This window comes from Sturnira hondurensis, unplaced genomic scaffold (genome assembly GCF_014824575.4).
Source record: "Sturnira hondurensis isolate 20B ecotype Veracruz unplaced genomic scaffold, ASM1482457v3 Scaffold0014384, whole genome shotgun sequence".
NCBI lineage: Eukaryota > Metazoa > Chordata > Mammalia > Chiroptera > Phyllostomidae > Sturnira > Sturnira hondurensis.
In genome coordinates, this window is record NW_028087015.1 from 15,114,498 (window position 1) to 15,126,565 (window position 12,068).

The 12,068-nt window shown below is 37.4% G+C and overlaps 1 protein-coding gene across 1 annotated transcript in view; it reads left to right on the forward strand.

Moving 5' to 3' along the window:
* MARCHF6 (membrane associated ring-CH-type finger 6) overlaps positions 1 to 12,068 on the forward strand; it is a 64,592-nt gene that overhangs the window by 21,295 nt on the left and 31,229 nt on the right. The window contains exons 5-10 of the mRNA XM_037063004.1: positions 1,667 to 1,739; positions 4,916 to 5,084; positions 6,971 to 7,160; positions 8,792 to 8,853; positions 9,637 to 9,669; positions 11,842 to 11,893. Of these exons, the coding sequence (XP_036918899.1) occupies positions 1,667 to 1,739; positions 4,916 to 5,084; positions 6,971 to 7,160; positions 8,792 to 8,853; positions 9,637 to 9,669; positions 11,842 to 11,893 (579 nt within the window). The remainder of the gene's footprint in view (positions 1 to 1,666; positions 1,740 to 4,915; positions 5,085 to 6,970; positions 7,161 to 8,791; positions 8,854 to 9,636; positions 9,670 to 11,841; positions 11,894 to 12,068) is intronic.

Genomic DNA, 12,068 nt, shown 5'->3' on the forward strand with positions numbered 1-12,068 from the left:
ACCACTGTTCAGTGGAAAAGATGATGTTTTCAGTGAATGATATAGCATCATTTGGATAGCCCTGTGGGGGAAATGAACCATATCATTATGTCATACCTCATACAAAAACTAATTTGATATGCATCATTAGCCTAAGTGTGTAAAACCAAAATCTTTTAAAACAATATAGAATTACCATAAAAGAAAATACTGATAAATTGGACTTTAATTAAAATTAAGAACTTTCTTCATGCTCAAATACTCTTACGAAAGAAAGGCATGCCACAGAGAGAAAATATTTACATTACACATATCCGATAAAGGACTTGTATCTAGAGTTCATAAAGAACTCCTCTAAATCAATAAGAAAAAAGACTACCCAGTTAAAAAGTGGACAGAAGATTTGAGTAGGTGTTTGTGGAAAGAGTAAGTAGCCAATAAATACAAGGAAAGGTGCTAATCGTTGTTGGTCATCAGGGAAATGTACAAGATCTGGTACGTACTCAGCAGGAATGGCTGAAATTAAGATAAGACAATGCCAAGTGATTCTTTTCTTGTGAAACCACTTTTCTAAGTGGTTTCATTCCTTGTCTTTTCTCTTCATAGCCAGAGTTAAGATTTTCTCTTTTTGAGGACCCCTTGAGTCTGTGTTTTTAAAAAACAGTTGTTAGTTTCCTGTTCACGGCATTGGAGCAAGCATATACTCTGTTGAGAAGTCCTCTTAATTAAAAAAAATCTGTACTTCCAAAACCAAAACCCTTTAATTTCATGAGCCAGACTCAAGGAATTTTAGAATTCTAGGTTAAAAAAATTCTCCATGTAGTTTTCGGAGATATCTGTACCTTTAGTTTTTTTTTCTTTTCAGAAATTTAAGCTTTCAATAAAAACAAGCAAGCAGATCTACAATCTAAACTTTAAATGTATTTGTGTAACTTACTCTTCACTGTTAGTGTATTTATGCTTGACTATTTTTAAAAAGTTTAGTATTTTGAGACTCAGCCTTGCAAAGACTAAATGTTTATTTCAGTGGCATTCATGGTGCTACTTCACCTCTGTTTAGTTGAGCAACTGATGCAGACTCCAGCCAGCAGGGTCTGTGTGTTATGGCTCAGACAAACAAATTCACACAGACTACAGAAGCCTGTGGAGAAAAGGGCCGGCATGGCTGCTCTCTAAGTGAGAGAGAGCCCCTATCTCTGCTGGGATAAACATTTATTGCTTTTCTAGGTACATTACATCTAGGATGGTCCTCATTTACAATGCACAGGTTCGCTTTAGGTGATGACCTTTTACATATAACAAGGGGAAGAATGTTGCTAATTAACTTCAAAGAAAGGGATGTTGCAGATGCAAGGGGAAAAAGTGGTTGAACTGGTTACACCCCATACTTGGGAGGTTAGCACAGACTTTAAAGATATGGAGTAAACCTTTTCTGCCTCAATTGAAAGTGAGGGAATTTTGGCAAAAAGCAAGCCTCAAAGCAGCCTAGATGCAATGCAGGCCTGGTTCCCCATGGAAAACTGATTTGTGGGCCTGGTTCCTGTGTGCCAACTTGCTCCCCATCATTTTTCCAAATCGGGCTGGGCTATATTCACCACTGCCACGTAGATGGGTTCTCTATAAGCAACTAACTATGTGATTCATGACAGGAGTTGTGACTGTGTGCTATTGTGCCCTTTTTTGGTAGGCCGTATCTACAAGTGCTTGTTTACTGGCTCCGTGAGCTCACTACTGACACTGCCTCTGGATATGCTGTCCACGTAAGTATGAACCTTGTGATGGTGGCAGGCTGCATTATGTATGTAGATGGTGCTTGTTTTTGCTCTGACAGTATTTGTTATAATTTGAAAAGTTACTCTGTTCTGAGGTCAAATAATACAATTTTTATATCTTATTTTAATAGTGATAGGTACAGTAGAAACACCTCCTCTGTCTCTCTCACATGCATGCACACGCACACACACACAAATGCTGTTTGTTTTAAAACATACCTATCTTAAAGGTCTGTTTTGTAATAGTGAGACAACTTGTCACATAGGCTGTCATGTAATGTGGTATATATACTACTATATTCACATGGGGAGAGTTAATTTAAATGTGTTTTTAACAGTATAGACATTTGAATTCAAATTTATTTTTTAAATATTCCTTGTGATTATTTGAGTATGAACTCTAAAAACTTGTTCACCTGTTTTTTCTGTATCTTAAGTTGACATTAAACATTGTAATTGCATTTCTTGGGAAAGAGATAGGTGTTTATTTATTTATTTTTAAACAATCTAGTCTTTTTTACAAATTTTCTAAAATTTATTTTTAGAGACGGGAAGAGAGGGAGAAAGAGGAGAGAAACATCAATGTGTGGTTGCCTCTCATGCACCACCCCATACTGGGGACTTTGGCCTGCAACGCAGGCATGTGCCCTGACTGGGAATTGAACCACTAACCCTTTGGTTCTCAGGCTGTCACTTATTCCACTGAGCCACACCAGCCAGAGCTGTGCTTTATTTATTATGGATATCAGAATTAGAAATGCTGTAAATGATTGACTGTATCAAGATCATTAGATTATTAAGCCTACAAAGATTATATCAGATTTGCTAAATCTTTTTTGCCCAGCTGCCCTTAGTCTTCTGATCCTTATGTCAGTAAAGGCAAAGAGCAGTGGTGGGACTTCGGTGGATCAGAAGCATTCAGAGTACAGCACCATCAAAGTGGGCCAGCCACATGGCAGCTGAAGAGACAGGAGAGTCTGTTACATTTCTCACAGGACAGAAATTGAGAAGGAGATCTTTTTAGTCTTTTGTGTCTGCGTTATTTTAATCATAGTGGAAAATACTTAGAAACATTACCTGTATCTGCAACACATCTACTGGCTGCTTATATCTCTTTTTGGATAGAGTGGGTGAGTCATGTTACATTTGTTTCTATGACAGTGTAGGGAGCAGACAACATAAAAAGGTTGCTATACCTTATTTACATTAGAATTGTTTTTGTTTTCATTATTGAAGAATAGCTTTGATTAAGTAATATTTAGAAATGGACAGGGGCCTTGAAATGAGGGCACTAATTGGCTATGACAAAAAGGAGAATCAGTAATTTGACACACTTTAAAGGTTAGAAATGGTGTAAGAAGACAACCCTTTGCATAAAAATGTAGACCTTCTATGAAGTGACGCAATAGAAACAAATTGGACAACATTCCTATTTCTAGACATTATATGTTTTATCTCAGCCGTACACAGTCTTAATCTAGAAGCCAGAAAAATCAGTTTTTAATGGCTCAGCTGTTATCATTGAATCTCTGTGTGTATGACATAGTTCATCTCTGGCTTTCATCTAGGAGTTGTGTATAAAACAAAGATGCATATCACAAGTAGCAAGGGTAGCCTGGCTGGTGTAGCTCAGTGGATTGAGTGTGGGCCTGCGAACCAGATGATTGCGGCTCGATTCCCAGTCAGGGCACATGCCTGGGTTGCAGGCCAGTTCCCAGCAGGGGACTCACAAGAGGCAACCATACATTGGTATTTCTCTCCCTCTCTCCTTCCCTTCCCCTCTAAAGAAAAATAAATAAAATCTTAAAAAAAAAACAATGTAGGTAGAGAATTGTAGCAATTTGTCATTTGATTTCAGCCTAAATAAGCACATTCTATAAGAAAGTTAGCAATAAAAATCTATCATTAAAAAAAAAAACAAGTAGCAAGGGTAGTTAGAAAAAAGCAAGGGTGACTGCTGAGATTGATGGAACTTGTATTTTAACATCTATAAACCATTTCAAATAGGGCAGTCTTATTCCATTTTGTTCACGGCTAAAAATCCAAATATCATTGTAGTTTTGAGAATATAGTGTAGTAGCAAGTCAGTATCTCAGTTGTCTAGAAAAGGTGACTTGAGTTTCCATCTGTGTTGCTTAATAAACGGGTATGCGTAAACATGTATGTGTAAACACTGTATGCAGATTTTGAGCACTAGGTTAATGTATAGCAAAATTGGAAGCTCACTATTGCTTGCCTTATGTTGGCAGATGCCCCTTTTCTCTCTGACCTGGTTGGTTAGTGGGCTTCCTGCATTGCTTTTATGAGACTACTCATTCCTATGGGAGGAATGCTGGCAGCATGGTGAAAATAGTCAAAAGAAATTGTAAACATAGTTTGGTTTTATAATCCCATGTGGCCTTTTATGATTTGAAGAATTGAACCAGTTTTTTCCTGAAAACATTTATAACTAAATTATTTTTTTCCTGAGTAACTTTTATTTTCTCTATAGTATTAATTTTACTTTTGAAATTTTACTTTAAATTTCTTAAATTTTTTTAAAATCATTTTTTAAAATTTCTTAATAACATAGCAGCTGCTACATATTCTGTAGCCCAGTAGGTCATCTCAGAGCACAACCTAATGGTTAAGTTTCTTCAAGATATACCATCCCTTAAACTTAGTGGCTTAAAACAATAGCCATTTTGTTTGCTCATGGTTCTGGTGGTCAGCATATTGGGCTGGGCTCAGCTGATCAGTTCATCTTTTGGGTTTGCCTTAGTTACTCATGTGTTTTACTAGGGTTGGACATCTAAGATGGCCCTAGCTGGGGTGCCTTGTTTCTCCTCCATGTAGTCTCTTATTCCAGAAGGCTAGTGGTGCTTTTTTATGTCATGTCTCAGGGCAGCACTCTAAAAGGGTGAGAGTGGAAGTTAGTAAGTTCTCTTCTAGGCTCTCGAACATGGGCAACATCACCCTTTGTCTAGGCAGTTCACAAAACAATAAGATAGATTTTCATCATCCTCAAAAATAAAAATTTTTTGAGAAACTGATTTTCACCAAGAAAATTGTGAGTTTTCTGGCTGCTTTTCTGAGATTTTAGTGTAAAATGTTGCTTTGGTTTCTTTGATTTTCTTAGGTGTTCTTTGCAGTAAGTTCATGTATTTTTTTTTATTTTTTACTAGGGACAATTTATTGGCAGATTGTTTGCAGGGTTGTTTTGTGGTGACGTGCACATTGTGTGCATTCATCAGCCTGGTGTGGTTGCGAGAGCAGATTGTCCACGGGGGAGCACCGATTTGGTTGGAACATGCTGCTCCGCCCTTCAATGCTGCTGGACACCACCAAAATGAGGTAACTCCCCTCAGCCCTTGAGTTCATTTTATTGGGGCAAGATATGAGGATTATCACCTTCTAAAACCCAAACCCTTGACTCCTATGTCCCTCATTGCAAAGCAGAATAGTTAAAGGGTTTGTGAGAAGGTGAAAGGAAATGTGAAAAAAGAAGAAAGCTTGCTGTGATTTGGCCTCATAATTTTCTAGCAAGATTGGGAGCATATCAGAGGTGTACTAAAGTACTCTTTCATGGGCTTTGCCTGGTTTAACTGCTTAATGCTGGCCTGGAAGTTAAGACACAAGCTTCTTCTACATAGTTCCGACATGCTGTGTAAGGAGGCAACTAACCCTCTTTGTTCATCAGTTTCTTTGTATGTAAAATGCCTGGTCTTTGCTGTTCCCAGCTGAAACATTACCAGAAGTAAAAACATTGGGACACTGTAACAATGGTGTTCAGTTTTACTTTTTCTTTGTGAGAGATGACATGCATAGATGCTAGAGCATTTGCTTAGAGGAGTTAAGAAGAGAAGGAGAGCCCTGGCTGGTGTAGCTCGGTGGATTGAGCACAGGCCTGTGAAGCAAAGGGTCACTGGTTCGATTCCTAGTCAGGGCACATGCCTGGGTTGTGGGCCAGGTCCCCAGTGGGGGACACATGAGAGGCAACCACACATTGATGTTTCTCTCCTACTCTTTCTCCTTCCCGCCCCCTCTCTCTAAAAATAAAGAAATAAAATATTTTTTTTTAAAAAAAGAAGAGAAGGAGAGCCCTGGCTGGTGTAGCTCGGTGGATTGAGCACAGGCCTGTGAAGCAAAGGGTCGCTGGTTGGATTCCCAGTCAGGGCACATACTTGGGTTGCAGGCTAGGTTCCCAGTGGGGAGTATGCAAGAGGCAACCACACATTGATGTTTCCTTCCCTGTCTTTAAAAAAGAGAGAGAGAGAAGGAGAACAAATTATTTTTAGTATTTTGCTTGCTGAGAAATGATAGGGTTAAAAATGTCAAAAAATTAGCTACTTACATATGAAAACAATCTATACTTCATAAAATTTTGTTATGCAAAAATTGACTATAAGATACTTGGAATGAAAATTAACAATTTAATTTTTCATGAAATGACCTGCTTTTGTCAGTATGCAGATTGATTTCATCAAATTCTGCCATATTGTTTTCTCTACAGAATTAGGTAAGAGTGCAACTTCTCCTTGGAAAATCATACATATAAAAATGGGGCTATAAAGAAAGGGTACTGTTAATACTTTTATTATTGTACCTCATATTTTGAAGCATTTAATATTGTTCTTTTTAAATCTCCATTAGTTTAATGGGAGTTGAGTGTCTTAATTAACTACAACTATGTCTTTGTTTGGTAGGTAGTTGCACACAGGAAGAGCCAGAGGGAGATGCATATGGGAACTGATAAAGTCTGTATGGACAGGTTTACCTACAGAGCTATGTTTTCTCAAGTGTTTAACTGAGAATGAAGTTTTACATCTTTATGTGTATAAAGAAACAAATAGATCCATAAATATATATGTTTTTATCCTTGAGGTGGTCATTAAAGATAGGAGTTAATCTTCTAAAGAAGTATTGTGTGGAATGATATATTCACAGTAGTCAGATGTTTAACCCATTATTTGTAATGCTTTATGAAATAGTAGTCCCTAAATTATACTGAATGGATATATATACACTGTGAAGTGAGTTTATGTCCTTACATATCAAGTTGATCCAAAATAAGATACATTTAGAAAAAATGACTTTGGGAGGTGTTTTGGGTTTTTTTTGAATTTTAATAGTTTGTGTTTGTTTGCTAGTTTGATTTTTCTAGAAGGGAGAGCTTGGTTTGGAAATAAAGCAGAACTGAGACAAGTTAGCTAAATGTCTGAGCTCTTCTGTCATTTTAGGCTCCAGCAGGAGGAAATGGTGCTGAAAATGTTGCCCCTGACCAGCCTGCCAACCCACCAGCTGAGAATGTGGTGGTGGGGGAAAACCCCGATGCCCAGGGTGATCAGGCAGAAGAGGAGGAGGAGGAGAATGAGGAGGAAGATGAGGCAGGCGGGGAAGATGCAGCGGAAGCCAACAACGGGGCCCAGGGTAATGGCTGCTGGGTTGTTCTTACTCCTCTTTCTCCACCATGAGTCCATTCCCAGACTGTCATGGGGAGAAGGATTGGAGTTTTCAGAATTCAGTGGGTTTAAAATTGTGTTTTAGCCTGTTTTTACTTTATTTTGGCAAACTTGTGTGTATGGATATACATTTTTTTCTATGAAGCAGGGCTCATTTTGTGTTTTAAAATATTACTTCAGCTCTACCTAGTGTAGCTCAGTGGATTGAGCGTGGACCTGTAAACCAAAAAGTCACTGGTTTGATTCCCAGTCAGGGCACATGCCTGGGTTAAAGGCTGGGTCTCCAGTTGGAATCATGTGAGAGGCAACCACACACTGATGTTTATCATCCTTTCTTTCTCCTTCCCTTCCCATCTCCCTAAAAATAAATAAATAAAATCTCTAAAAAAATCTTACTTCAGCAGGACTTGTGTAGAATGGATAGGAAGAATTATTTGTAAGTTGGTACAGTTCCTCATGTTTTTAAGAAGCAATTTGATAACAGATTCATCTTATTCTTTTACCATTCTATTCAGTACTTTTAGTATCATAGAAGAATTTTTGAAGTGTACACTGTAGGTTAGATGCCATCCTGAGAAACCAGTTTCTTCTTTTCCAGCCGTGTAACTGTACAACGTGAAAAGAGATCTGAGACTAGGCCCTTCCCTCGGTTAGCTCTTAGTAGCTCAGTGCTTCCTTTTTTCTCTTCCTACCCAGAGTTTTCCTATAAAGCACTGCATTGTCTCTGGGCCCACTTGATATTGCTAATATCTGAGTGTTACTGTATGCCAGGCACTCAAACACCAGGGCCTGCCTTCATGGAGTTTTTCTGGGCCAGCGATAAATATCCAAGTGAGCAAATTTATCATTACACATTGTGATGAACATTGTGCAGGTTGCTCTGAGGATGCTACTGGGGAGAGACTTATTTAGACAAGATGTCCATCCCAGTAGCTCACAGTAACTCTTACTTGAGCGGTGACATGAAGGAAGAGAAGTGCGTTGTGTAATGGGGCCCTTGCTAGGGAGAGGCCAGTATCAGTTCAAAGACTGAGAATGCAGCCTGCTGCTACCCTAGTCATGTCTTACCATTTCTGTCTTGGTCTAATGCGTTCGCTCCTGACTGGTCTTCCTTCTTTCAGTCTTGCCCCACACAGATTCAGATTGCTCTCCTGTCTTTAAAAATATTCAGTGGTTTTCCAAGATACTAAAAAAAAAAAAAATAAAATCTAGGCTTCACATTCCTTTCTCATGATCTGATCCTTGTCTGACTTTCATACTATATCTCTGCCTTCTCCTTGCCCAGAGAATTCTAGTTTCCTGGCTTCTTTCCGCAAATCTTCTAGAGTCGTTCTTGATTCAGAGCGGTTGAATTCCTCTTTCACGTAACCCCATTTATTTCCTTTCTGGTACTTACCATGCACTAGAATCACCTTAATTATTTTATATGTTGTATATATATTCTTATTTATTGCCTAACAAGCAAATACTCATATGGGAAAAATTTAAAATGTGGTTTAGCTTCTCAACAACAGCTTACAAAACTGAATTAGAGGGCGCATTTTATTATTTACAGATCAAGTCCTGTCAGTAACCTTTAAACTACAATTTTACTTTTAGACGACATGAACTGGAACGCTTTGGAGTGGGACCGGGCTGCAGAAGAGCTTACGTGGGAAAGGGTGAGTGGGACTGTCTTCTGTCAGGTGTCAGTGTTTTAATTCTAAAGTTTATTTTAAAGTTGGGCATATTTAGATTTGTATGCCAATTTTGTAGTTACATTTGATGACAATATTAGTAGAACTTTTAATTTCTAGAGAAAAGTGATGTTTTTGTATCATAAATACTAGAAACATGATACAGATCTACTGATAACTGTTTTTCTATCTTGTGTTTAAAATAAACTTTGCTATACTTTGGGAATGTTAAACCTGAAATTGTTGACTTTCAAAAAATGAAGTAACAATTTTAAGTCTCATTCTGATGCTTCAGTTGACAATATAGAGTTGTATCATGAAATCTTGACTGGCTTCATAACTAATGTAAGAGTGAAACCCCAGATGGAATTTTTTGACTTGAAAACCATGATTTGAATTAAAAGGAGACCCAAATACAGGGTCCGGCACAAGTGAAGTTCCCTTTTTATTACAAAATCATAAGCATGTAATTCTGTAACAGGACAATATCACACTCAAGTGCACTGTATGATATTTTAGGTGAAATGTTCAAGTTAAAACTATAAATTACACCCATATTATTACCATACCACACTCAAGTAGGCCTTACTTCTGCTGGACCCTGTATAAAACTCCCATGTACAGGAGTTTTTTACTCTCTGAAAATGATAGGCTAGAAAGCAGTGGGTAAGGATTACATTAAAAATATTAAAAGGAAAATGAGCTGTTTTGATAAATAGAAAAAATCCTGTTTTATCTTGAATTAATGCATATTATTATCTATTTTAGATGCTAGGACTTGATGGATCACTAGTTTTTCTAGTAAGTAAAGCTAATATTTTTTAATAATAGAATTGTGACTTAATTATTTGTGTTAGTGATCAAATGTTTTCAAATTATAATATGTGTTGGCTTTTTATACTAAAGATCAAAATGCCCTTTGATTTTTGACTACTGGGTATGTCGAAGTAAGTTTGTTATATGCACTGAAAATACTGGCGAAGCATAAAAGTAATACTATTTTAAGGAAATTATTAAATATTTGACTTTTAGAAAAGAAAAGGAAATACAGAATGAATAGTAGTTAAGAACTTGGTCTTTTCAAGTTCTACCTTATGATGTTTAAATGCCCACACTGGTGAAAATGGAGCAGTTTTGCAATATTCACAAGGAGAGCCCCAGGCTTATCATAGGTTTTCCACCTTTTGCTAAATCCTACCCATCTTTATATTGTTAATAAAGAGCAAAGCTCAAGGTGTGGAACAATTCTTTAATAAACCTGTTCTTTAAAGGAGAAATGATATTTTTTAAAGATTCTGTAATATAAAATCACTTGGCTTTTGGGATTTTGAATGGTTTTGGGTATCAAGATGACTTTGGTTGCAGGCAGGAGACCCCCCAGTGACCAAAACCATAATGTAAGTCCAGAAGAAGGATGGGCTTGAGGAGAGTTTGATCCAGAAGCCCAACAGTGTCATCAAAGACCCAAATAAGTCTGCCTGCCCTGCTGTCCACCGAGTTGGCTTCTTCCTCAGGCTGGCTCCAGATGGGAGCCCGAATAGGAAGTTGAAGTTAGTAGTTACACTGAGGAATGTACTTGATGGTAATTCATAGATTAGTGAGAATGTGATGTTAATGAGCCCCTATTCGAAGTTTGAACAGTCAGTATAGAAGGTATGTTTTTTGGCTACATACTCATTTATATCTCTTACCTTGTCAGTCCCTCAGAGGTGAGTGACAGAAGTCATTGAGGCAGTGGTGTTGACTCAAGCCCATTCTAATTTATGAAAAGAAATGTTTATAGGATGTCTTCATTTATGGAAAAATATTTTCAGTATCTACTGTGTGCCAGCTATTGTGGTAGACACTGGGAGATTCAGAGATTAATGAAATAGGACCTTGTCCTCAAAGATGCTTTATAGTTTAGTAGAGAGAAATAACCATGTGAACAAGGAAATTCAGAGGTACTATGTGTTAGAGACTCAGTGACAGAAAGTGCACATAAGACACAGCGGTGCAGAAGAGGGCTTGGTTAGGTGTTGTTTAGTGGAGTTTGTCAGCAGGAACTAGACAGGATAACTTAGAGACTGAGGCACAAAAGATGTTAGGGGATAAGAACATTTTGGGAGCTCTTAAGGCAGAGAAACTGAAAATAATTGGGGGACTTGAGCTGGCATGGTAAGAATATAACAGTCATCTCTTAGAAAACCCACCCTTCTTGCCAGAAGAAGGATTTGTGCCAGACTGGGGACTTGATCAGAATAATTTTTTTTAAAAAAGAAAATCTTAACAGTGTTGGCCCATATGGAAGAATCATTAACTTGTTGGGGCAGTAGGTGGTAGGCCTAGACAAATAGGCTTGGATTTTATAGTGTCAGCACAGAATGTGACTAAAGTATATGTGACATAGCTGGAGGAATAGATGATAGCAGTCATCTTGGAGGTGAAAATACATACTGGGGAAGTGGATCAGTGGCCCAGTGTGAGTGAGTATTCTTAAGCATGAGCAAAGAAAGCCAGGATACCATGGGGTGGAAAGGGACCGGAGAAGAAAAAGTGACCTTGCAGAAGTCATGAGAACAAAATAGACACTGAAAGAAGCACTGTGCATTTTTACATTAATATGTTGTTGGGAATTTATTGTGGTTTTCAAGTTTTTCTTCTGTGGAATTTTTCAGTGTCATTTGACTTAATGCAGTCTGGCATTTATTTATGAGACTCAATGTAGTTTGTGGTGGATTATTAATTTCTGAAGAGAAAATGTTTATGGATTAATTTCTTTGATTTTATCCTACATGTAACATTATGAACTTTGAATTGTATTAGGTTTATTTCTATGACTTATATAATGAAAAATTTAAAGTTGCACATAATTTTTGAAATTAAGTCTCAATTATAGAGGGAAAATTTCAGTCTTCTAATTGAATAAGTAGAGAAGTCTAAACATATATCAAATAGGAATTGAATGTGTTTTATTAATGTTCTTTTCCTTAGGAACATGTCTTCTGGGTGGTGTCTTTAAATACACTGTTCATTCTTGTTTTTGGTAAGTGGTGTTTATGCTTTTATTTATTGTATTATGGTCATTTAGTTTCTAGGAGCCTTCTTGTATAGGTTTTTGTTTAGTTTTTTTTTTTTTAATATATTTTATTGATTATACCATTACAGTTGTTCTATTTCCCCCCTTCAATCCCCTCCACCCACACCCTCCCTCCCCCACC